The sequence below is a fragment of the Rattus norvegicus genome, chromosome 18 (genome assembly GCF_021556685.1).
Source record: "Rattus norvegicus strain SHRSP/BbbUtx chromosome 18, alternate assembly SHRSP_T2T, whole genome shotgun sequence".
In the NCBI taxonomy this organism is placed as follows: domain Eukaryota; kingdom Metazoa; phylum Chordata; class Mammalia; order Rodentia; family Muridae; genus Rattus; species Rattus norvegicus.
Genome location: NC_141551.1, coordinates 29,290,655 through 29,317,113, shown reverse-complemented (window position 1 = coordinate 29,317,113; position 26,459 = coordinate 29,290,655). Strand labels below are relative to the sequence as shown.

General features: G+C 37.7%; 1 protein-coding gene and 1 pseudogene across 1 annotated transcript; one reads left to right on the top strand and one right to left on the bottom strand.

Moving 5' to 3' along the window:
- The first annotated feature begins 12,502 nt into the window (after positions 1-12,502).
- On the top strand, positions 12,503-12,976 carry LOC134482931 (ribosomal protein uL24-like; annotated as a pseudogene).
- Positions 12,977-17,294: 4,318 nt separating this feature from the next.
- Pcdhb14 (protocadherin beta 14) lies at positions 17,295-20,101 on the bottom strand. The gene has a single exon (NM_001408739.1). It carries the CDS (start codon positions 19,921-19,923, stop codon positions 17,527-17,529), a length of 2,397 nt encoding a protein of 798 aa, NP_001395668.1. The 5' UTR covers positions 19,924-20,101; the 3' UTR covers positions 17,295-17,526.
- Positions 20,102-26,459: the final 6,358 nt, after the last annotated feature.

Genomic DNA, 26,459 nt, shown 5'->3' with positions numbered 1-26,459 from the left:
GTCTCTTTGTTGCTATCTGTTTTGTTTGTTGTTTTGAGACAAGGACTCAGTATTTAGCTGAGGCTGACCTTGAACTTACAGAGAACCACGTGTCTCTGCCTCTAGAGAGGCATTAAAGTTGCTAGGATTAAAGACCTGTACCACCATGCCTTGCTGTTGCTGTCCTTGTTGTGATTTTAAATGTATTAAAATATCTTCATTTTCCCAGTAAACTAGGTTAGTATTGTGACTATAATGTTTTTAGGTTGAAAATAATTTTCCTTCAGAATTAAGTTTTGTCAATGGGCTAGCTACTTGAACCACTGTAGTTGCTATGGAATAGGAACCTAATCATTTTCTTATCATCAATATACGACATATTTTACTTACTGCTCTAGAATTTTATCATTATTCCAACCATTTAGAAATCAAATAGTCTAGTGTTCTTGGCCTGAGTTTATATTTCATCCATTGTACTGGAGAAGTGACGGGCTACTTAACTTAGAAGGCCAGTTTCGTTCAGATTGTACTTTCAGTTATTCCACCAAGTCCTCTATTTCACTGATTCCTCCCTTTGCTCTTTTGCACAATTCTTTTAATTTCATTGTTGCACTTCAGTATGACTTCTCTCATTTTCCTATTTTATTTTTTATTGCCAATAAAAAGTATTTTTCAATATTTTCTGAGGGATATTTTTGGTTTTCTTGAAAGAGGTTCTCACTATGTTGTGCTGTCTGGCATAGAACTCTGTATGTAGACCAAGACTAACCTTGAATTCCAGAGATCCACCAACCTGTGTTTCCTAAGTGATGAAACTAAAGTTCTATGCCAGCACACCTGGCTTTTTTTGAAGTATCTTCTTAACTTTACTGTTAAACCCCTCTATTTTGATTTTCATTTATTGTGTTCATGTTTTCCAAGAGCTCTTCCATTGTTATTGGTTAAACACAATGACTTTCTTCCATCTCATGATAATAGGATTTGCTTCCAAATGTTTCTCTTTGCAATGGTCTAGCTTTTCTCAAGAGGTCTTTTGCATTGTTTTTTATTGGATATTTTATGTATTTACCCTCTCCTGTCCCCCTCCCCCCATCCTGCTTCTATGAAAATTCTCCCACTCCCACCTCAAAACCCTGGCATTCCTCTACAATGGGGAAACGAGCCTTCAAAGGACCTCAAGGGTTTCTCCTCCCATTGATGCCAGACAATGTCATCTTCTGCTACATATGTGCTGAGAGCCATGCACTCCTCCATGTGTACTCACTGGTTGGGAGTTTAGTCCCTGGGAGTTCTGGGAGGTGGGTCGGTGGGTGGATATTGTTGTTCTTCCTCTGGGGTTACAAACCCCTTCAGCTCCTTCAGTCCTTTCTCTAACTCATCCATTGGGGTCCCTGTGTCCCATGGTAAGCTGCAAGCATCCTCATCTGTATCACTAGGGTTCTGAAAGAGCCTTTCAGGAGACAATCGGGTTCCTGTCAGCAAGCACTTCTTGGCATCAGCAATAGTGACTGGGTTTGATGGCTGCATATGAGATGGATTCCCAGTTGGAGCAGTCCCTGGATGACCTTCCTTCAGTCCCTGCTCCACTCTTTGATCCTGTATTACTTTCCATGAGTATTTTGTTTATCCTTCTAAGAAGGACTGAAGATCCCACATTTCGGTCTCCCTTCTTCTTCTCTCTACTGTTTCTTGGGTATTCCGAGTTTTTGGGTAATATCCAAGTGATTGCATACCATGTGTGTTCTTTTGTGACTGGGTTACCCCACCTAGGATGATATTTTCTAGTTCATTACATTTGCCTAAGAATTCTATGTAGTCATTGTTTTTAATAGCTGAGTAGTATTCCATTGTGTAAATGTACCACATTTTCTGTATCAGTTCCTCTGTTGAAGGGCATCTGGGTTATTTCCAGTTTCTGGCTATTATAAATAAGGATGCTACAAACATAGTGGAGCATATGTTCTTGTTATGTATTGGAGAATCTTTTGAGTATATGCCCAGGAGTGGTATAGCTGGGTCCTCAGGTAGTACTACGTCCAATTTTCTGAGGAACCTCCAGACTGATTTCCAGAGTAGTTGTACCAGCTTGCAATCCCACCAAAAAATAGAGGAGTGTTCCTATTTCTCCACATCCTTGCCAGCATCTACTGTCACCTGAGTTTTTTATTTTAACCATTCTGACAGGTGTGAGGTGGAATCTCAGTGTTGTTTTGATTTGCATTTCCCTGATGACAAAGGATGTTGAACATTTCTTTAGGTACTTCTCAGCCATTCGATATTCCTCAATTGAGAATTCTTTGTTTAGGTCTGCACCCCATTTTTAGTAGAGTTATTTGATTATATGGAGTCGAACTACTTGTGTTCTTTATATATATTAGATATTAGCCCTCTATCTGATTGTAAGATTGGTAAAAATATTTTCCCAATCTGTTGGTTGTTGTTTTTGTTTTATTGACAGTGTCCTTTACAGAAGTTTTGCAGTTTTATGAGATCCCATTTGTCGATTCTTGATCTTAGAACATAAGTCATTGGTGTTCTGTTCAGGAAATTTTCCCGTGTCCATGTGTTTCAGGATCTTCCACACTTTTTCTTCTATTACTTTGAGTGTATCTACTTTTATGTGGAGTTCTTTTATCCACTTGGATTAAGTTTTGTACAAGGTAATAAGAATGGGTCAATTTGCATTTCTCTACATGCTATCCTCCAGTTGAACCAGCGCCATTTGTTGAAAATGCTTTTTCCCATTGTATGGTTTTAGCTTCTTTGTCAAAGATCAAGTAACCATAGGTGTGTGGGTTCATTTCTGGGTCTTCAATTCTGTTCCATTGATCTACCTGCTTGTCTCTGTGCCAATATCATACAGTTTTTTTTAAAAATTGGGTTTCCGTTGGGGATTTAGCTCAGTGGTAGAGCGCTTGCCTAGCAAGCACAAGGCCCTGCCTGGGTTTGGTCCCCAGCTCCGGAAAAAAAATTTAAAAATTGGGGTTCCTCTCTAATACTGCTTGAGGTCATGGATGGTGATTCTCCAGAAGTCCTTTTATTGTTGAGAATAGTTTTTGCTATCCTGAGTTTTTCGTTATTCCAAATAAATTTGAGAATTGCTCTTTCTAATCTATGAAGAATTGAGTTGGAATTTTCATGAAGATTGTATTGAATCTATAGATTGCTTTGGTCAGTTTTACTATATTAATCCTGCTGATCCATGAGCATGGGAGATCTTTCCATCTTCTGAGATCTTCTTTGATTTCTTTCTTCACAGACGTGAAGTTCTTGACATACAGATCTTTCACTTCCTTGGTTAGAGTCACACTGAGGTATTTTATGTTATTTATGACTATTGCGAATGGTGTCATTTCCTAATTTCTTTCTCAGCCTGTTTATCCTTTGAGTAGAGGAAGGCTACTGATTCTTTTGAGTTAATTTTATATCCAGACATTTTGCTGAAGTTGTTTATCAGCTTAGTAGTTCTCTGGTAGAACTTTTGGGGTTACTTAAGTATACTATCATATTATCTGCAAGAGTGATATTCTGAGTTTTTCTTTTCCAATTTGTATTTCTTTTTTTGATCTCCTTTTTTTCCCATGATTGCCCTGCCTAAGACTCTGAGTACTATATTGAATAAGGGAGAGTGGGCAGCTCTATCTAGTCCCTGATTTTATTTGGATTGCTTCAAGTTTCTCTCCATTTACTTTGATGTCAGCTTCTGGTTTGCTGTATACTGTTTTCACTATGTTTAGGCATGAATCTTGAATTCTAGATCTTCTAAGACTTTTATCATGAAGGGATGTTGAATTTTGTTAAATGGTTTCTCAGCTTCTAATGAGATGATCATGTGTTTTTTTTCTTTGAGTTTGTTTACATAGTGGATTACATTTATAGATTTCCATATATTGAATCATCCCTGCATTCCTGGGATGAAACCTACTTGATCATGATGGATGATCATTTTGATGTGTTCTTGGATTCTGTTTGTAATAATTTTATTGAGTATTTTTGTGTCAATACTGATAAGGGACATTGGTCTAAAGTTCTCTTTCTTTGTAGGGTTTTTGTATTGTTTATTTTTAAGCATAATTGTAGTTTCATAGAAGGAATTGGGTAGTGTTTCTTCTGTTTCTATTCTGTGGAATTGTTTGGAGAGTATTGACAATAGAAGATCTGATACAATTCTTTACTAAACCCATCAGGTCATGGGCTTTTATTGGGAGACTTTTAATGACTTGTTTCTATTTCTTTAGATGTTATAGGTGTGTTTAGATGGTTTATCTAATCCTGATTTTTGGTATCTTGTATCTGTCTAGTAAATTGCCCATTTCATTGAGATTTTCCAGTTTTGTTGAATATAAGCTTTTATAGTAGGATCTGATTTTTTTGAATTTCCTCAGATTCTGTAGTTATGTCTCCCTTTTCACTTCTGATTTTGTTACTTTGGATACTCTCTCCATGACCTCTGGTTAGTCTGGCTAAGGGTTTCTCTATCTTGTTGATTTTCTCAAAGAACCAGCTCCTGGTTTTGTTGATTCTTTGTGTAGTTCTTTTTGTTTGTACTTGGTTGATTTCATCTCTGAGTTTGATTAATTCTTGCCTTCTACTCTTCTTGGGTATATTTGCTTCTCTTTGTTCTAGAGCTTTCAGGTATGCTGTAAATCTATTAGCGTATGCTCTCTCCAGTTTCTTTTTGGAGGCAGTCAGAGCTATGAGTATTCTTTTTAGCAGTGCTTTCACTATGTCCCATAATTTTGGGTATGTTGTGCCTTCATTTTCATTCAATTCTAAAAGGTCTTTAATTTCTTTCTTTATTTCTTCCTTGACCTAGTTGTCATTGAGTGGAACATTGTTTAGCTTCCATATGTCTGTGGGCTTCAGTTTTCTTTTGTTGTTGTTATTGAAGATCTGCCTTAATCCATGGTGATCTGATAGGGTGCATGGGATTATTTCTTGTATCTATTGAGGCCAGTTTTGTGACTGATTATATGGTCAGTTTTGGAGAAGGTACCATGAAGTGCTGAGAGGAAGAAATATTCTTTTATTTTGGGATGAAATGGTCTATAGAAACTGTTAAATCCATTTGGTTTATAACTTCTGTTAGTTTCACTGTGTCTCTGTTTAGTTTCTGTTTCTTTGATCTCTCCATTGATGAGAGTTGGGTGTTGAAGTTTCCCACTATTATTGGGTGTGGTGGAATGTATGCTTTGAGATTTAGTAAAGTTTCTTTTGTGAATGTGATTTCCTTTGCATTTGAAGCATAGATGTTCACATTTTTCCTTTGATGATCATGAAGTGTCCTTCCTTATCTTTTTTCATAACTTTTCATTGAAAACATATTTTATTCAATATTAGAATAGCTACTCTTTGGACCATTTGCTTGAAAATATTTTCCAGCCTTTTACTCTTAGGTAGTGTCTGTCTTTGTCACTGAGGCATGTTTCTTGTATGTAGCAAATTGCTAGATCCTATTGATGTATCCAGTCAGTTAGTTTTTATTGGGGAATTGAGTCCATTGATGTTAAGAGATATTAAGTAACGGTGATTGTTCCTTTCTGTTATTTTTGCTCTTAGAGTTGGAATTATGCTTGTTTAGCTATCTTCTTTAGGGCTTCTTGAAAGATGACTTTCTTGCTTTTTCTAGGCTGTAGTTTCCCTCCCTGCGTTGGACTTTTCCATCTACTATCTTTGTAGGGCTGGATTTATGGAAAGATATTGTGTAAATTTGTTTTTTTCATGGAATATCTTTGATTCTCCATCTATGTCAATTGAGAATTTTGCTGGATATAGTAGCCTGGGCTGGCATTGTGTTTCTTAGGTTCTGTATGACATCAGTCCAGGATCTTCTAGATTTCATAGTCTCTGGTGAGAAGTCTGGTTAATTCTGATAGGTCTGCCTTCATGTATTACTTGACCTTTTTCCCTTACCACTTTTATTATTCTTTCTTTGTTTTGTGCATTTGGTGTTTTGACTATTATGCGACGGGAGGAACTTCTTTTCTGGTCCAATCTATTTGAAGTTCTGTAGGCTTCTTACATGTTCATGGGCATCTCTTTCTCTATGTTAGAGAAGTTTTCTTGTATAATTTTGTTGAAGATATTTACTGGCCCTTTAAGTTGGGAATCTTTGCTCTCTTCTATACCTATTCTCCATAGGTTTGGTCTTCTCATTGTGTCCTGGATTTCCTTGATGTTTTGGGTTAGGAATTTTTTGCTTTTTGTATTTTCTTTGCCTATTATGTTAATGTTTTCTATGGAATCTTCTGTCCCTGAGATTCTCCCTTCAATCTCTTGTATTATGTTGGTGATACTTGATTCCTAATCTCCTTCCTAGGTTTTCTATCGCCAGGGCTGCCTCTCTTTGTGATTTCTTCATTGTTTCTGTGTCCATTTTTAGATCCTGCATGGTTCTGTTAAATTCTTTCACATGTTTGGTTGTGTTTTTTGTAACTCTTTTAAGGGATCTTTGTGTTTCCTCTTTAAGGGCTTCCACTTGTTACCTGTGTTGTCTTGTATTTCTTTAAGGGAGTTATTTATATTCTTCTTAAAGTCCTCTATCATCATCATGAGATGTGATTTAAATCCAAATCTTGCTTTTCTGGTGTGTTGGGATATCTAGTACTTGCTGTTATGCGAGAACTTGGTTCTGATGATGCCAAGTACTGTTTGTTCTTGCTTAGGTTCTTGTGCTTGCCTCTCACCACCTGGTTATCTTTGGTGTTAATTGGTCTTGCTGTCTCTGAATGGAACTTGTCCCTCCTATAGTCCTGTGAACCTGTGATCTTAGGAGTGAGAACACTACTGTGAGACCAGCTCTCTCCTGGCAGGCTTTAGGCCTGGAGGGCTATGGAACAACCTTGACTTCTTTTTTTTTTAATTTGAAAAATTTATTTTTCCAAGTGCAAGTGTTTGACTTCAGGACTTCATCCATGTTTGCTACCACTGAGCCACATCCCCAGCCCAAGTGTTTTAATTAAATCAACTTAAAAGATTAAAGAGCAGAGTGATAATCCTGAGTAGATTGAGAGTGATTGCTTTTACTGCCATAGTAAGATGAACCAGAAGCATTCCAGTGATGGAAGTCACTCTTTTCCTATTTATTTTAATTTTCTGTCCATCTTTACTCTTTTCATTCTTATGTACTTTTTGGTCATTGATGGTCTATATTTTTATTTTATTATTATGTTCAACTTATTTCTTTTTTGGAGGATAGAATTTTGAGAAAGAGGTCGAGTTGCTTTGTATGTAGCCGAGGCTCATCCTGCCTCCACCTTTGAGCACTTGAATGAGAGGCTTGAGCTACCGTGACATGAACTTCCTGTTTTCTACCCCATTCCCCCTAAAAGTACAGAGTGAAAAATGTAAAGGATTGGGTAGGACTAGAGGAGTGGAGATTTTCATTGAAGAATGCTATGTTTATATTATATTTCAGTATCAAATTAGTATCACTTAACTCTTTCACAGCTCAAAGGCTTATAGTTAGTTCTCTTATCATATGTTCTACACAATTCTGTGTAACTCTCCCCACAGCAGTCATTCAAGGACCCATCATGTGACTGTGGTAGAGTGTCTATATTGAGTTACTCTAAGTGGGAAGATACACCATAAATGTGGTTGTCTTATTCCCTGGGCTGTGTTCCCAGATTGAATAAAAATGAGAAAGGTGACCAGAAGCATCCACCTCTGTCTTCTCTGTGACTGTGACCTTCATGCTCTGATTGCTGTGACTTCTCCACCATGATGGACTCTACTCACAGACAGAACCAAACCATTGTTTCTTTAAGTTGCTTTTGTCAGTTAGTTTGTTGTAACAATGAGAAAAATAATGACTACCTTTCCCATTGTGCTTGTATGTCCTTAAAGTGAAAGATACCCAAGATTCTTTGTCGGTGACAAAGCAGGTAATCCTTGGTTTTTTTACCTTTTTACTGTGGTTTCTTTACCCACAGTATTTCTACCTTGGCGATCTCTAATTCCACTTTTCTGTAGGCAGCACCATTTCGTTCTTTTTGGCTAACTAATACTAATATATGCATACATAACATGTTTTCTTTATCTGTTCATCTATTGACTGGCACTGCTGTGTAGTTGTTTTCTCCAAGTTGAAATATTTGACTTATAAGATTCAGGAAGGTCGTGAAAGTTTTAAAATTTGCTCAGGAAGTTACAAAATTCCCAGTGGCCCTCCCCAAGAATATATAAGCAAAAGAAAAATTGCAAGGAGATAGAAAAATCCTCTTGAGTCAAACTTCTTGCAAGTTGAGGAAGGAGCTTGAGTGATTTATCTTTTAGGAGTCATCACCAACTTTTGAGGAGTTTGGTTCTGGAACTCCATTAAGCTTACTGGTTCTCTTAAGTAGAGTTTGATAGAATTGTTTCTTTAGTCAGGCATTGAGTTTCTTTCTGGAGAGAGTAGAAATTAGTTCCCATCTCTCCAGGAAAAATCATACAGCAAATTCCTGGAATAATAAATATTACGTTATTTTAAAAGCATAATATATGAGTTTTGTTTTTCTCTCTTAAAAGCAAAGTCTGAAAAATAGCTCTTGGATATCTTTGGGATCTATTATTATTCCATTATTGATTTGACAACTTCAGGATATCTTTTTAGAACAGGATAGCTGCCTAATAACCAGCTTCTACATCTTTGCTCATAGCAGTAACTAAAGGGAAACAAGTCCACCTCTTCTTTAAAAATTAAACATTCCTGAACATGCCATGGCCATAACTTAGTTGTTAAACAGCAATCAACTGTGGGAAAAGTTAGGAAGTATAATTTGTAGCTCACACGTCCACATGAGTAGTGAACGTTACATATTTTGGTCAGATTATCAGTTTTGTCATACCTACTCAGAGCTGACCTTTGCCTTACTTTAAGTATCTAGTAGGTATAGATAGAGTTAAATAAGTCACCCAGTTCAGATTGGTTGTTATTTGACTATATCTCTATATTATGGGTGCATTTGATATCTGAATGGATTCTTATTTTGCTGAAAGCGTAGTCCAAAAGACACTAAGGAATGCATTCCATTCTAAGTTATTTCTAAGGTCAAAGTGCACTCTGTGGAAGTGTTCATAGGAGGAGGCAGCTTAAACCCTCCTAAACACCTTTGAATTGTTGTAGATGTAAATTGTTGAAGAATGTCATTCCTTCACATAAGCTTCACCAGAAAGGCGAAGTCATTTCTTCACCGCTGCTGTTGATTCACAAGTTCAGAAAGATGTGAATGAATTACACAATCAAGTCAGTGTTTCTCTGTGTAGCCACTGGTGCCTGCGTTTGAATTGAGGAGGTAGAAGAGGATATTGTACAGAACATTCTTGCTAAGAGCTGCAGTATCACCTTATCTGTCTTTGTACTATGCCTGCAACGCTATGCGTTGAGAACTAGGACCTCAGGAGCATTAGCAACCAATTCAGGATAATTTTTCACATATGACTGTCCAGTTCTTCCAGTGAACTTCGTCCCACCCTCCAATGTGTATGGATTATCAGTATATGCTTCCAAGACTGATTATATATTTTAATAAAGAAAATTGGCTCACATATTCTAAGTTATATTATCGCAGTGTTAACAATGAAAAGATCAAATATTTTAAATAGTGAGCAAATATTTTATGAAATGCAATGCATTTGTATGTCATTTTATTTGAGATTCTTTGGAGCCAAGATCTTTTCTAGACCAGACCTCAGATTTGCTGTGTAGCTCAGAATGACCTTGAACTCTTGATCCTCTTACATCTGACTCCCAAGTAATGATATTACCCTAAACTTGTGTAATTTTTAAGTTTACTAAGATAAGTAAACTAAACATAGGTCTGGCAAAATGGTCTATCCAGCAAAGGTGCCTGTCATAAGGTCTGACAACCTGAGTTTAAATCCCAGGAACCACATGTTGGATGGAGCAAACTGACTCCTTTAAGTTGTCCTGTGCCATCAAAATACATAGGTAATACATGTGTTTAAACTTTGGTATGTACACAAAATAAGTTGTAAAATGTAATTAAGATAACAGTATTAAGTAATTTTTGTGTACAGTGCATATTTTTCTAAGCTCACCAAAGGAAGAACTCTACAGAAAGACACAGAAGGGAGATTTGATTTGTCAAGTTCATAAAAAGACAAGAATAAAAGGAAAAAAATCCCCAAAATTTGTAGTCACAGATTGGTTCTTGTATCTACATATGTTTGAATATATATAGGTAAGTTGTAAGACTCTTCTAGTCACAAACTTTTTGTGGCAAAATTACTGGTGGTAAATCCCTATTTACACAATTTTCAGTATCCTAGCTGAAACAAGTAAAAATCTAGGTTGAAGGATGGAATAGTAAACCTGTCTATAGATACACCACAAATACATCTGATAAAAGGCAAGCAATTGCACATATAATACAAAGAAACAAAGACAGCATGAATTATAAGAAGATAAATGCCCCTTCCCCACCACGCCAACATCAGACCATAGAAATATCAGGCAAATTATCAAACAATTATACTTACCATATAAATAGTATATGTGAAGAATATCTGTATTGATTATGGTGAAAGGATATACTCAGTTCCAAAACAGAAATCCTAGGTGTCTGGGATGATGGCTCAGTGTAAGAGCTTTTCTCCCTTGATGAGGATTTGGATTCAGTTCTGAGTACCCCCATTAGATGACTCACAAACAAACATATGTAACTCCAATTCCAGGAAGTTCAAGGCTCTTCTGGTCTTCATGAGCTTTGCACACATGCTGTGCACATACAGATAACACATAGTCATAAAAATAAATGAATGAGGTTGGGGAGATGGTCAGTTAGTGAAGTGGCAACCCCAAGAATGAATGAATATTTATTATAAAAGAAATGGCAGTAATCTTCAAACAGAGAATGAACCCTTATAGGTACTTTGGTGTTGCTGTGATGGAAAAACTTGACAAAAGCAACTTTAGGGGGAAGTGTTTATTCAGGCTCACAGCTGTATATTGTTGTCCATTATGGCAGGGCAGTCAGATGGCAGGAGTTTGGAGCTTCTGGTCATATGACATCCAGTTAGCAAGCAGACAGGAATGACAAAGAAACCACCGAAGTTCAGCTCTGTTTTCTCATTTACCCAATCCAGGATCCCAGGCACAGAATTGTGCTCACAGTGGGCAGGCTTTCCTGTCTCAATTAATGCAATCATGATAATCTTTCATCTCATGGTGGTGAACTTTTAATGCCATCACTCAGGAGGCAGAGGCAGGCAGATTCCTGAAAGTTCCAGGAGAGCCAATGCTACACAGAGAAACCCTATCTTGGAAAACCAAACTAAACCAAGCCAAACAAGGAGATACTTTCCCAACAGGAGTGCTCCAAGGCTTACTTAACCCATATAACATATGTGACACCTTACAGTTGTACCAGAAGGCTTGTATCCTGAGTCTGTATCTTGCCAAATGACAGTTAATACTAACTCTAACAGGAAGATATTCAATTGTGGGGATGAACTGAGTGGCAAGGTACTTTCATGGTTTTATCTTCATCATGGAAAAAGAGAAAGTTACCTCTAAGTCAAGAACAGGGAAGTTCCTGGCCTCTGAGGAACATTTTACACATACTGTAATAGGAATCCTGTAAGGGAAAGCAATTTAGGATCAATAATTCACCTAATCTATACTGTTCAAGAACAGATAACAATTCAGCAAACAGAAAAGAATTAATGAATATACATGAGTATTTATTGAAATAAACTACTTAAGGTTAAAGTTTAAACAACTATAGATACATGAAGAAACTATCATGGAAAGACTAATATATTTGATGTCAAGAATAATGGAAGAGGTTTTTTTCCCTTCATCTCCCTCTCCTCCTCAGGAGTAAAATCAACTAGTTGTCTGGGCCTGATTTAATCTCCACTTGCTTTTGGCATGTAACAAGATGTTCCAGTTGTCCTTTGAAGCCCTGGTTATCATTATACTTCGTAACTTCTTGTTCTTTCTTTTCTCTCCATCTATCCTCTCCTCTCCCCTCTTCTCCCAAAAAATAAGGTTGACCAGAAACCCAGGTTGGGTTTCATCTCTCCTCACTCTGGAAAAGTAGTGAGGTTGATCAGTTGCCAGTCTTTCTAGTTTGGGCTATGGTTTGAGTGTGCTCACTCATAATGCCACTGTACTTGAGTGGTTGTCAGAGACAATGCAAGGAGTCTGTCATTATTTGCGAGACCTGCAGATCAAACTCAGGTTCTCAGGCTTGGTGACAATTGCCTTTATCCATATCTCAAAGGCACATTTGTACTGACTATTCTGTCTTCCTAAAATGTCCAGACTCTCATGGGCCAGACCTTTGCATTGTAATGGCAATGCAAAGAGGCATGTAGCCCAGAGCCTTTTATTGAGACTTAGATTAGAACTGGAAGCTACATTCACTGTAGCTTATACTAACAACCTAGATATATATACAGACAATATGGACTGAATCCCTTCCCACAACACAAATTATATATCTTGGAACTACATTAAAATAAAGCTTATCCTCTTTCCTTTTGTGGCCATCGGTGAATCACAGCTGCCAAAATGAAGTTTGATCATTTTGTAACTTCTGACTGAAGCAAGAACAACAATGGCATTTCAGTGCACCTTCTCACATTCAGAGGAAGAACATGTTTTCCCCTCTTTCCAAAGAATTGAGACAGAAGTATAATGTACAGTCTATGCCCATTTGAAAGGATGATGAATTTCAAGTTGTTTGAGGACACTACAAAGGCCAGCAATTTGGCAAAGTGGTCCAAGAGTCGAGGAAGAAATATGTCATCTACATTGAATGAGTCAGCAGGAGAAGGCTAATGGCACAACTGTTCATGTGAGCATTCACCCCATCAAGGTGGTTATCACCAGACTAAATCTGGACAAAGACTGCAAGAAGATCCTGGAGAGCAAAGCCAAGTCCTGACAAGTAGGAAAGTAGAAGGGTAAATACAAAGAAGAAATGGTCGAGAAGATGCAGGAGTAAAGACAGCTCATGCATGGCTTTCATTAAAGACTGCTTAAGTAGTAAAAAGAAAGAAAGCTAATCATCTGCACATAGAAAGATATCCCTTGCCCCATTTACATAACATACAAGTGGTACTACAGTTACAGCCCACTTGTGTTCTTCCAGTGTACTCAATAAAATGCATTGAAAACTCTTTGAGGAGAGGCTGGAGAGATGATTCAGTGGTTAAGAATACTTGCTGCTTTTTCAGAGGACTGGACTTTTGTTTCTCAGCATCCACTTTAAGGAAGTTGACTGAAGAATTTTATACCCAGCTAAACCACACTTGTCAGTCATGAGAGAACTCAAATAGTTTACCTTGAAGGTCTACCTCTGTTTAAATGAAACAAGATTTGAAATAATGTGGATGATTCTGGATGAGGAAGCTGGGGATTTATTTCAATTTGAGTTTATCAGTTCATCTTGATTTTCTCCTTAATCCTTGTTTAAATAGCAGTGTGTTAAAATAAATGGACTTGTAATGATAAAAAGAATGATTTGTAATATGAACTTGTAATAATAAAAGGAGTAGACTTCAGAGAAAACCACGATATTTTTGGAATGGTCAAAGAATACAAACAAGTGGTAACTGACACATTCCATTATTTTCAGCTCTATTAAGAATGATATTAATAATGTGGAAATCAAATTTGGCTAAATTAATGATTTAAACTGAAGGTTGAGAAAGAGAGAGAGAGAGAGAGAGAGAGAGAGAGAGAGAGAGAGAGAGAGAGAGAGAGAAATGACTGAAAATCTCTATAAGGAAGTGGCCTTCCCTTCCCTGTCAGATAAAGCTATGTACCATTTTCCCCTCTGGGTGTCAGAAAATGGCAAAGCTCTTGGCTGAGGTACTGAGAAATACCAGCAAAAATAAGGATATGAATTAGGTTTTAGTGTGGAGAAGTTTGAAAATTCTACACATTGATTATCAGTACTTCTTTTATGCCAAGAAGTTCAAAGTACCAGGTGCCAATTTTTTAATTCCTTCCATCTTGTACACTGATTTCATTTCTAAGTTCTTCTCTGGAGAATAAAATGGGTCCATGAGAAAACTTACAGATATTGATTTTTGGTCCGAAAACAAATTATCTCCCAGTAAGTTAAGGTTCACCACTCAACTAGTCCCAACAAACACCGGATATCTAGTAGGCATTTTAATCCTATAAAAGCAATAAAAACAGTCGTCCAAAAGATGTGATAAGGAGAGTCTGTCACATGGTATAAATAAAAGCATAATAACTGAAATAAAAAGATGCATTTAGAAGTACTTTTAAAACTTAAAATTAATACTTTCAGAAGTATTAGAAAATCCCCAATTTCTGTAATAAAACAATAGAACACCACAAAGAAATGAGCAATATACACTTAAAGCCTAAAACTATAAATGGTGTTATGAAATATGGACCTCAAGTTCAAGGGCTAAAATTAAGAAGCTATTAGAAAAAAAACAGCATAATCTTCATGATTTTCACTTGAAGTACAAACCACCCAAGAAAATTTAGACTATTGAGTTTACCAAAATAAAGTTTTTCTTCAAAGGACATTATCAACAAAGTAAAATGATAACAAAAATGAGAGATTTGTTCATAAAATGTTCCTAAATTATATTATAAGGCTCTAGTTTAGGCTGTATACTATTATTACAATTCAACATGTAGTAATGTCTTCATTCAATACTTAAATAGACAATAAGCTAATGGAAATACGCTCAACACTATTAGTCATTTTGAAACTGCAAATCAAGCCACAGTAAGAGTTTGCTTCACATATATAGAATGACAACAATAAAAAAGAAAACAGGATATGGAAAATTTGATTGTTGGTAAGAATGTCAAGTGGCACTCTCTTTGAAAAATAATTTGACAGCAATTCAAAAGATCTAGTCTTTGTAACTCAGTAATTCTAATCATAAGCATATGCCAAAAGAATTGAAAACATGTGTGCAAACAAAAACTTATAGTATCATTGCTTAGAATATGCAAAGTTTCCCATATCTAATGAGAAAAGTATGGTACATTCATACAATGGAATGAATAATAAAAATGAATAAAGTACTTATATATCTCATAAAATGATGGACCTTGAAAATGTTATAAGTGGAAGAATCCAGATCCACAATGCTACATACACAATTTCATGCATATGAAATGTACAGACTAAAAAAATTAAAAGAGATAGAAAATTGCTTAGCAGTTTACCATGGACTATAGTGGTGTCTCTCTCTCTCTCGCTCTCTCTCTCTCTGTGTGCTGTCTGTTAATGGACACCAAGTTCATTTTAGGAGTGATGGAAACATTCACAATTTTGATAGTGAATATATATGTATATATATCAATCTTTGGAAAATAATCACATATTAATTAAATCTCACAAAATTTTTAAATCTTAAAGCCTGAAAGGAAAAGAAACATTCATAGAACAAAAATGAGCTGCTTGAAAGCAAAAATATGATATCAGAGACTGAAATTTTAATCAGAAAAATAGAAAATTTAGAAAGTAAATGGAGAAGATCTGCTACATTCTGGTAAAAATAAAGACAAAATATAGTAATTAGGACAAAGGCAATAAAATCTAAGCTTTGTGTGCTGACACCAGCATGGAATCCCAGCACTTGGTAGGTTGAGATGAGATGGCAGCTTCAATGCCAACTGGCCATTAAAGTGGGTTCAGAACACCCTCGGGTACAATGAGATCACTTCTTAAAAAGAATGAAATAGAAAAAATTTAACACTAAGCAACCTACTTTGAGCAATCAATTAATCAAATAATGAAATCAAGAAGAAAAAAAAATCCTATCAAACAAACGAAAATGGCCACACACCACATGGAGACCAATGAGATTCGGAAAAGCAGTACCAAGAGGGAAATCTGTAGACATCAATGCCACTCAAAGAAGCAAGCTCTGAAATAAACAATCTGCCCCTGTGTTTCAAAGAACAACAGAACAAGAATGAACCAAGTTCAAAGTTAATAGACAAAAATAATTAGTAGGGCAGAAACAAGGAACTAAGATGCTGAATAATACAGAAAAGAGGAACAACAACAGCAGCAACAGCCTAACAACAGCAGCAGCAGCAACAACAACAACAACAACAACTCCTCAAAAACCCCAAAACCAAAAAATCCGACAAACAGTATGATAGACTAAAAATTAAAAAAAATTCAGAGATGAAAATGGAGACATTGCAACCAATGCCACAAAAACACAAAGGATAGTGAAATATGACCAACAGGCATCTGGCAACTAATTTTATAACCCAGACACAATCTCGAAGAAACTTAACAGGCCAATAATAGGAGTCAGTTATTTAGAACTCTTTCTTCGAAAAAAAAAAGGGGGGGGGCAAAGACCAAATGGCTACTGAGCTTCACCAACTATTTCAATCATAATTTAATTCATACTGATATCAGTTTTATGCATGTGGCTATACATGGACACCAAAAGAGGGCAATGGAGCTCTTTCTGAAGCCAGAACTAAAGTCTGTTTGTGCGCTACCAGACACTGGTGCTGAGAACTAAACTGGGGTCCTTAGAAGAATATTTCCTCTGAGGCACAAAGTCATCTTTCCAGCCCCTGATAGGGTTAATTAGATGTTTTAAGCTTATTGTAATTCTCTTTTTGAGAACTGATCTCATTTGTTAATTAAAATCTTATTTACTTTCATATGAAGAGCTTCCCTACTTTTTTCTATTTGGTTCTGAGCATCCTGCACGATGAACACCTGATTGGTTTTCACTGAGCTAAATAGACCTCAAGCTCCAGTACATGTGTTTTAGAACACTACTGACTCAGTGGAAATTTTCTTGTTAAAGCATACAAATGTGTCTTCTTTGTATCTACTCCTGTACGCATTAATCACGTGGCACATACTTCATGTTAAAAGAATGAGAATCACTATTTACATACCAAAGCCATTTATAGTAAACTAGCCGCAAGTGTACTAATAAGTCCACCATTTTTTGATATAACGGACCAAGTTTTTCAGAATGTTAAAAGACAGTTTAATTAACTTTTATCTATTTGGAAAGAAATACTTAGTTTAGAAACATAATCCTGATTACATAACGGTTCATTTCAAGAAAGAAAATAGGGCTCTCAGAATCAGCCAACAGAGCCATAGGATTTAGAAGCTCACACACACACACACACACACACACACACACACACACACACACACACACACACCATTTTCAGGATTGAAAATTGTTTTTAAAACTGAAAGCCATCATTTACAATAGCGTTAAATCCATCTTAGCAATAACTTTTGAGACACGAGTTCTTTGATTACAAGAAATCAATGCACATGCTCAGAAACCAGAAGCCTGAAAATATCTCTTAATTATTAAACCTTTTTTTATGTGATAAATACAAGTCCACGAACGTTTTGCACCTACATTGTGTGCTTGAGGGAAAGATGGCTAGCAAAAAAAATTGCAAGGAATACTCGACAATCTGAAACAGCTACAAATATGACTATCAGTATCTCGCTAATACAGACCTCTTTCCATGACTGAAATTATAAAAGCATCAGTGGATATACATCACATGAGGCCAAGGTGTGATTTCTAGCTAAACCCCAAACAATCCCTAAAATTGGAATTCTCCTCCGTGTTCCTGTAACCTTCATCATTCAAGAAGTTGGGAAGTACTGGTTTAAGAAATTTAAACTCATTTGTTCCAGTACCTCCTGTCAGACACACCTCGTACTGGTAGCTCTGGGATAGAGTCCCTGTACCGCTGACATCCACCAGGTGGCCAGGAAAGTGTCCGTCAGGCACAGAGCAGCCACCCAGGGAGGTCTCCCTGGCCCTCCTGCACAGCCTCACCCCCACGAACAGCAGCACAGACAGGAGGAAAAGAGAAGACACAGAGGCCAAAGCAATGACCAGGTAGAGTGTCAGCGCATTTTCTTCTTGTGCAGGATCGTGAGCCACCTCTGGCAGAGGCAGGTAAGGCTGAGAGAAACCATCCACCAGCAGCACGTGCAGAGTGACACTCGCAGAGCACGGAGGCTCTCCATTGTCCTTGACCAGCAGCAACAGCCTGTGCTTGGGCACATCGCGCTCGCTCAGCATCCTGGTGGTGCGCACCTCGCCATTGTGCGCCCACACACTAAACAGCCCAGGTTCCGTGGCCTTGAGCAGCTGGAATGACAGCCAGGCATTCTGCCCAGAGTCACGGTCCACGGCCACCACCTTGGTGACCAGGTATCCTGGCTCTGCCACCCTGGGCAGCAGCTCTGTGTAGGGCGCTGAGGCATTCTGCAGCGGGTAGAGCACGAAGGGCGCATTGTCATTGTCGTCCAGCACCACCACGCGCACCAGAGCCTGGCTGCTGAGCCCCGGTGAGCCTCGGTCTGTGGCGCTCACGTGGAACTCAAAGGCCTGTAGTACCTCATAGTCCATCGCCCTGAGCGCGAACAGCTGCCCGTTGTCAGCATTGATGGAAATGAGCGAGTCGAGGTCCAGCTGTGGGTCCTGGGGTGGTAGCAGGGAGTAGGTGATGTGGGCATTGGATCCTGAGTCTGAGTCTGTGGCACTGATGGTGCCTATGTGCAGGGCGGGGCTGTTGTTCTCACGGACAAACATGGTGTAGGAGGTTTGGGTGAAGGCCGGAGCGTTGTCGTTGATGTCAGACACCTGCACTGTTATGGTGTGCCGGGTTGTGAGCCTGGGTGTGCCCAGGTCTGAGACTGTGATGGTGATGTTGTACTCAGCTCTGTTCTCTCTGTCCAGTGCTCTTTCAGTTACCAACGTGTAGAAGTTGTCTTCATTAGGTTTCAGGAGGAAAGGAAGATGGTCTTGGATGGAACACACCATTTTTCCATTGTCTCCAGAGTCTGGATCTGAAATTCCAAAAACCGCAACTACCGTTTCAGGGGAGTTTTCTGGAATATCGCTGACCAGTAATGACATGGTGAGTTCAGGTGCGTTGTCATTTACATCCGTCACATTTATTACTACTGTGCATTTTCCTGAAAGGCCTCCCCCATCAGAGGCCTCGATTTCCATACGGTAAGACTGAGTTTCCTCAAAATCCAACAGTTTTCTTACTCTAATTTCTCCGGTGTCTGTATTTATTTCAAAAGCCCGAAGAACTTGATTTGAAGATTGAAAAAGCGAGTAGGAGAGCTCTCCGTGTGTCCCAGCATCTAAATCTCTTGCGGATACAGTGATGACAAGGGAGCCCACCGGGCTGTTCTCTTGAACCTGCACCTCATAGAGCCCTTGGGCAAATTCAGGGGCATTGTCATTAATGTCCAGAACCACAATGACAACCTGAGTAGTCCCAGTCTTGGGAGGTGACCCACTGTCCAGAGCTGTGAGTGTTAATCTAATCTGTGCCTGCTTCTCCCGGTCCAGTGCTTTGTCTAGCACCAGCTCTGGATATTTCCTCCCATCGCTGTGATTTCGGGTGAGAACGTGGAAATGGGAGTTGGTGCTGATTGTATAGTTCTGAACTGTGTTGCTCCCCACATCCAAATCTTGAGCTATTTTCAACGGGAACGTGGCACCTGGATGGCTGCTTTCCACGATTTTAAGGAGAATTTCATCTTCCATGAATTCAGGGGCATGGTCATTTACGTCTTGAAGCTGTATTTCCCCTTGAATAAATTGCACTGGGCTCTTTAGTAACACCTGGAAAGGTAGGATGCACGGGTTGGTGCTCCCACATAACTCCTCTCGATCCAATTTTTCTTTCATGAGCAAATTTCCACTCTTCTGCTCCAGCTGCAGGAGCTGTTTGTTCCCTTTGGAAAGAATCTGGGCACCCCTGATGACCAACTCCCTTAAACTCAGCCCTAAATCTTTTGCTAGGTTCCCCACCAAAGAACCTCTGTCTGTCTCCTCTAGAACGGAATACTTAATAGTTGCACTGCCTGCCTCCCACAGTAGTAACAGAAAGATAATGGCGGTCACTTGCCTTTTCTGTGGTGCCTTGTGGAGTGATGTCTTCATCATTCCTCTGCTCCAAAGGATGCAGCAGTTAATGCTCCAAGAATTGCTTTGTGAACAATTCAGGAATCTTAGCTATATAAATTTGAGCTTCTTTTCTTTTTTAATGTTGCTGGACACGGCTTATCTGCCTTTCCGAAAGGATCGATCGGCAGAAATGTAAAAAGCTTCCTTTCTCAGCAGCAAGAAATGGCTCTGACTTTACAGTCACAAATTCGCCAAGTTTTAGTTTTCTTAGCCTGCAGCGCCACCAAGCGTTCTGTTTTACAACTTCAGATAATTTTTCTTTCATAGTACACTGTAAAGGTTACAATGTGTGGCCCTCCTTTTAGGTCAAAGTGTTCTATTTGCTCCTTTCCCCTAAGTCTCACTTGGCAGCCTTGAGGTAGCTGATTTGTGTGTGAGAAATATATACCTTTCTCACGAAGGAAGAAACTCAGTACACAAAGCTCTGCAGAGGCAGTCGCTCATTTAAAACGTATCTATACAAGTTATCATTTGGTTTTGACCATAACACCATGAAGGAACAAACAAAATTTCTTGCTCTCGAGGAGTTTTCATTTTATTGTAAAAGTTACTAATTTATTTCTGTTTAAAATAAATATATTATTTTTTTAAAAAAATACAGTCTTTAACTTTCAAATGGCAATATGCCTGAAACTCCTGAAGGGTAACTAAAGGGAGATTTTTTTTTATTGTTTGTTTGTTTGTTTTGGTCTCTACGGTATACATTCTTTGGAACTATCCTTCATTTGTGCACTGTATGTGATGATCAATAAATTTGACTGGAGATGGTCACTCACTTTGTAAGTAGTCAGTTCTGGCTTAGAGTTCAATTGTAGTTTCTCAAATACAAAGAAGATAATGGGATCAATGTTGTAAAATCGATACTTTTTCAGGAAGGGTTTTGTCCTATGTGCTATAGAGAGGAGACCAGAAGGTGTACAACTTTTGGGATGTGGAAATTGTATAATTGAAAAACACTGAAGTTCCAACCAGAGCTATATAGTAGGAATGAAAGAAACAAATGCCCCCAAGAAAAAGGGTGCCACGAGGGACAAGTATCCCAGAATCCCAAAGAGTAAATGCTTCCTAGTCCACTTTGATTAAGTAAATTAAAAGTAAAATATCCATACATCACCTTGATACAATTTGCTTTTCTATGAGAGAAATTTGAAAAGAGCATTTTTATACAATATGGCAACAATAACCTATAAAACAAGCCTATGGATAGACATTAGAGGAGAAAATACAGATACTTGAGAAAGCAGAGAGTGAAGTTTGGAAGATATAATTGAGATTTATAGATATAAACACAATAACTTTGAACTCCCAATCTGTTAGACAAAAACTGTGCTTTTCTGGATTTTATTCTCAGCAATAAAATTTAGAATGAGTAGAAAGATATTTTCTGTATGGAAGTGATAATAACTTAGTAAGTGATATTTTTAAAGTTTCATATATTTGTAATTAAAATCAAATAAAATAAAACTTCAATCATTGGCAAAGTCACATTGCTGTAGAGAGAATGTGAGCATTTCTTTGTAGAATTTTTGTTTAAAAAAGGACTACTGGCCCTTACAGTCTCCATCTGCACCCAGAGCAGGGGCTATCCCACAGCTCTCAAAACCAAATTCTCCTAGAGAGAGCTGGTCTGACGGGAGCACTCTCACTCCAAAGATCACAGGCTCGCAGGCCCACAGGAGAGAAACGCTCCAGTCAGAGACAGCAAGACCAACTAACATCAAAGATAACCAGATGGAGAGAGGCAAGCACAGGAACCTAAACAACAGAAACGAAGACTACTTGGCATCATCAGAACCCAGTTCTCCCACCACAGCAAATACTGGATATCCCAACCCAAGGGAAAAGCAAGATTAGGATTTAAAATCACATGTCATGTTGATGATAGAAGACTTTAAGACAGACATAAATATCTCCCTTAAAGAAATACAGGACAACACAGGTAAAAAGAAGCCCTTAAAGAGGAAACACAAAAACCCCTTGAAGAATTACAAGAAAACACATCCAAACAGGTGAAGGAATTGAACAAAACCATCCAGGATCTAAAAATGGAAATAGAAACAATAAAGAAATCACAAAAGGAGACAACCCTTGAGATAGAAAACCTAAAAAGGAGACCAGGAGTCACTGATGCAAGATCACTAACAGAATACAAGAGATTGAAGAGAGAATCTCAGGGGCAGAAGATACCAAAGAAAACATTGACACAGTAGTCAAAAAATGCAAAAAGGGAAAAGGTTCTAACCCAAAATATCCAGGAAATCCAGGACAATATGAGAAGACCAAACCTAAGGATAATAGGTATAGACAAAAGCAAAGATTTCCAACTTAAAGGTTCAGTAAATATCTTAAACAAGATTACACAAGAAAACTTCCTCAACATAAAGAAAGAGATGCCCATGAACATACAAGAACTCTACAGAATGCCAAATAGACTGGACCAGAAAAGAAATTCCTACCATCACATAATAGTCAAAACACCAAATTCACAAAACAAAGAAAGAATATTAAAAGCAGTAAGGGAAAAGGTCAAGTAACATATAAAGGCAGACATATCAAAATTACACCAGATTTCTCAGCAGAGAATATGAAAGCTAGAAGATCCTGGATAGATGTCATACAGACTCTAATAGAACATGAATGCCAGCCCAGACTACTATATCCAACATAACTCTCAGTTACCATAGATGGAAAAATCAAGACATTCCATGACAAAACCAAACCTACACAATATTTATTTTTCTTCAAACCCAACCTTACAAAGGGTAATAGATGGAAAAGACTGATACAAGGAGGGAAATTACACCATAGAAAAAGCAAGAAAGTAATCTTATTGCAACAAATCTAAAAGAAGATAACCACACAAACATAATTCCACCTCCAACAACAAAAATAACAGGAAATAATCACTATTACTTAATATCTCTTAACATCAGTGGATTCAATTTCCCAATAAAAAGACACAGACTAACTGACTGGATATGTAAACAGGACCCAGTATTTTGCTGCATACAGGAAATACACTTCAGTGATAAAGACGGACACTACCTAAGAATAAAAGGCTTGGGAAATTTTTTCCTCGCAAATGGTTCCAAGAAACAAGCCATTCTAAAATCAAATAAAATTGAATTTAAACCAAAAGTTATCAAGAAAGATAAGGAACTCTCAATTCTGAATATCTATGGTCCAAATGCAAGGGTACCCACAGTCGTGAAAGAAACTTTACCAAAGCTCAAAACATACATCACAGCACACACAATAATAGCGGGAGACTTCAGCACACCACTCTAATCAATGGACAGATCATGGAAACAAAAAACTAAATGAAGACACAGTGAAACTAACAGAAATTATGAACCAAATAGATTAAACAGACATCTATAGAACATTTAATCCTAAAACAAAAGAATATACCTTGTTCTCAGCACCTCATGGTACCTTCTCAAAAATTGACCATACAATTGGTCACAAAACAGGCCTCAATAGATACAAGGGGATTTTAACAATCCCTTGCATTTTATCAAATCACCACGGACTAAGGCTGGTCTTCAATAACAACAAAAATGACAAAAAGCCCTCATACACATGGAAGCCAAGCAACTCTCCATTCAATGAAAACTTCATTAAGGAAGAAATAAAGAAATTAAAGACTTTTTAGAATTTAATGAAAATGAAGGCACATTCCCAAACTCATGGGATACAATGAAAGCAGTGCTAAGAGGAAAACTCATAGCTCTGAGTGTCTCCAAAAAGGAATTGGAGAGATCATACTTAGCAGCTTGACAGCACACCTAAAAGTTCTAGAACAACAAATGTCATCAAGGGTGCTGAGGGTGCCTGAAAGAGATGGGGAACAAGAGACGCAAAGAAGAACACCAAGACAAAAGTCTGATCAAGGTGACAATTTTATTTTTTTCCCAATTTATACCATAACAGGGGTAACAGAGGGAGGGGGAAGTGTGAAACATTTCCACAGGCCAAGGACACAGTATTTGTGTGGTCAGCTGATGTCAACTGGATGTCAGAAAGGTCACAGGTTTGTCATATCTATTGGTCAGCAGGATGTTGGTTTTTCAGAAAGGTTACAGGTCATCACATTGGGCATCTTGACATCAGATGTATTTCTCAGCAAGGTCACAACTTTATCATTATCATTATTCATCTTGACCACCAGATTTGTATTAGTCTTCTGCAGCTGGCTGGGGGTTTTCCATGAACCCAGTCATACTGAACTCTAACCATAATATTAACATCAATAATGGAGGGTTTCAAGGGCATTGCTCCCAACAAACAAAAGCAAATACAACCAAGAGGTGTAGATGGCTGGAAATAACTAAACTCAGAGCTGAAATCAACCAATTAGAACCAAAAGAACTATACAAAGACTCAACAAAACCAGGAGCTGGTTCTTTGACAAAATCAACAAGATAGAGAAACTCTTAGCCAGACTAGCCACAGGGCAGAGAGACAGTATCCATATCAACAAAATCAGAAATGAAAGGGGAGACAACAAAAACTAAGAAAATTCAAAAAATTATCAGATTCTACTACAAAAGCTTATATTCAACAAAACTAGAAAATCTGGATGAAATGGACAATTTTCTAGACATATACCAGGTACCAAAGTTAAATCAGGATCAGATAAACCATCTAAACCATCCCATTACCCCTAATAAAATCAAAGCAGTCATTAAAAGTCTCCCAACCAACAAAAGGATCAGCTGGGTTTAGTGTACAATTCTATCAGACCTTCAAAGAAGACCTAATACCAATACTCTTCAAACTATTCTACAAAATAGAAACAGAAGGAACACTACCCAATTCATTCTTTTAAGCCACAATTATGCTTATACCTAAACCACACAAAGACCCTACAAAGAATGAGAACTTCAGACTCATTTCCCTCATGAATATCTATGCAAAAATACTCAAATAAGTTTTTCAAACCAAATCCAAGAGCACATCAAAATGATCATTTTCCGTGATCAAGTAGGCTTCATCCCCAGGATGAAAGGATGGTTCAGTATATGGAAATCCATCAATGTAATCCACTATATTATCAAACTTGAAGGGAAAAAACACATGATCATTTCATTGTATGCTGAAAAAGCATTTGACAGAGTTGAACATTCCTTCATGATAAAAGTATTGGAAAGATCAGGACTTCATGCCTAAACATAGTAAAACCCATATACAGCAATTCAGTAGCCAACATCAAACTAAATGGGGAGAAATTTGAAGCAATCCCACTAAAATCAGGGACTAGACAAGGCTGTCCCCTGTCTCCCTACCTATTAAATATTGTACTTGAAGTCCTAGCTAGAGGACTTAGAAATCAAAAAGAGGTCAAAGGGATACAAATTGGAAAGTAAGAAGTCAAACTATCACTATTTGTAGATGATATGATAGTATACTCAAGCGACCTCAAAAATTACATCAGAGAACTCCTATATCTGATAACTTCAGCAAAGTGGCTGAAGTTAACTAAATTAAATTTAGTTAAAATTAACTAAAAAAATAGCCTTCCTTTACTCAAAGGATAAACAGGTTGAGAAATGACACCCTTCACAATAGTCATAAATAATAAGATGTAACTCTAACCAAGAAATATCTGTATGACAAGAACATCAAGTCTCCAAAGAAAGAAATCAAAGATCTCAGAATATGGAAAGATCTCCCAGATCATGGACTGGCAGAATTAATATAGAAAAATGGCCATCTTGCCAAAAGCAATCTATACATTCAATACAATCCCCATCAAAGTTCCAACTCAATTCTCCATAGAATTAGAAAGAGCAGTTTGTAAATTCATTTGGAATAATAGAAACCCTGGATAGCAAAAATTATTCTCAACAAAATAAAAGAACTTCTGGAGCAATCACCATCCCTGACCTCAAGCTGTATTACAGAGCAATAGCGATAAAAACCTGCATTGTATTGGTACAGAGACTGGCAGGTAAATCAATGAAAAGGAATTGAAGACCCAGAAATGAACCCACACACCTATGGTCATTTGACCTTTGATAAAGGAGCTAAAACTATCCATTGGAAAAAAGATAGCATTTTCAACAAATAGTGCTGGTTCAACTGGAGGTCAGCATGTAGAAGTTGCAAATTGACCCCTTCTTATCTCCTTTTACAAAGTTCCAATCCAAGTGGATCAAAGACCTCCACAGAAAACCAGATACACTGAAACTAATAGAAGAGAAAACAAGGAAGACCCTGAACACATAGGCACAGGAGAAAATTTCCTGAGCAGAACACCTATGGCTTTTGCTCTAAGATCAAGAATTGATAAATGGGACCTCATAAAATTGCTTCTGTAATGCAAAGGACACTGTGATTAGGACAAAATGGCAACCAACAGATTGGGAAAATGTCTTTACCAATCCTACACCCTATAATGTCTATCATATACAAAGAACACAAGAAGTTAGTCTCCAGAGATTCAAGTAATTTTATTAAAAATTGGGGTACACACCTAAAGAAAGAATTCTCCACCGAGGAATACCAAATGG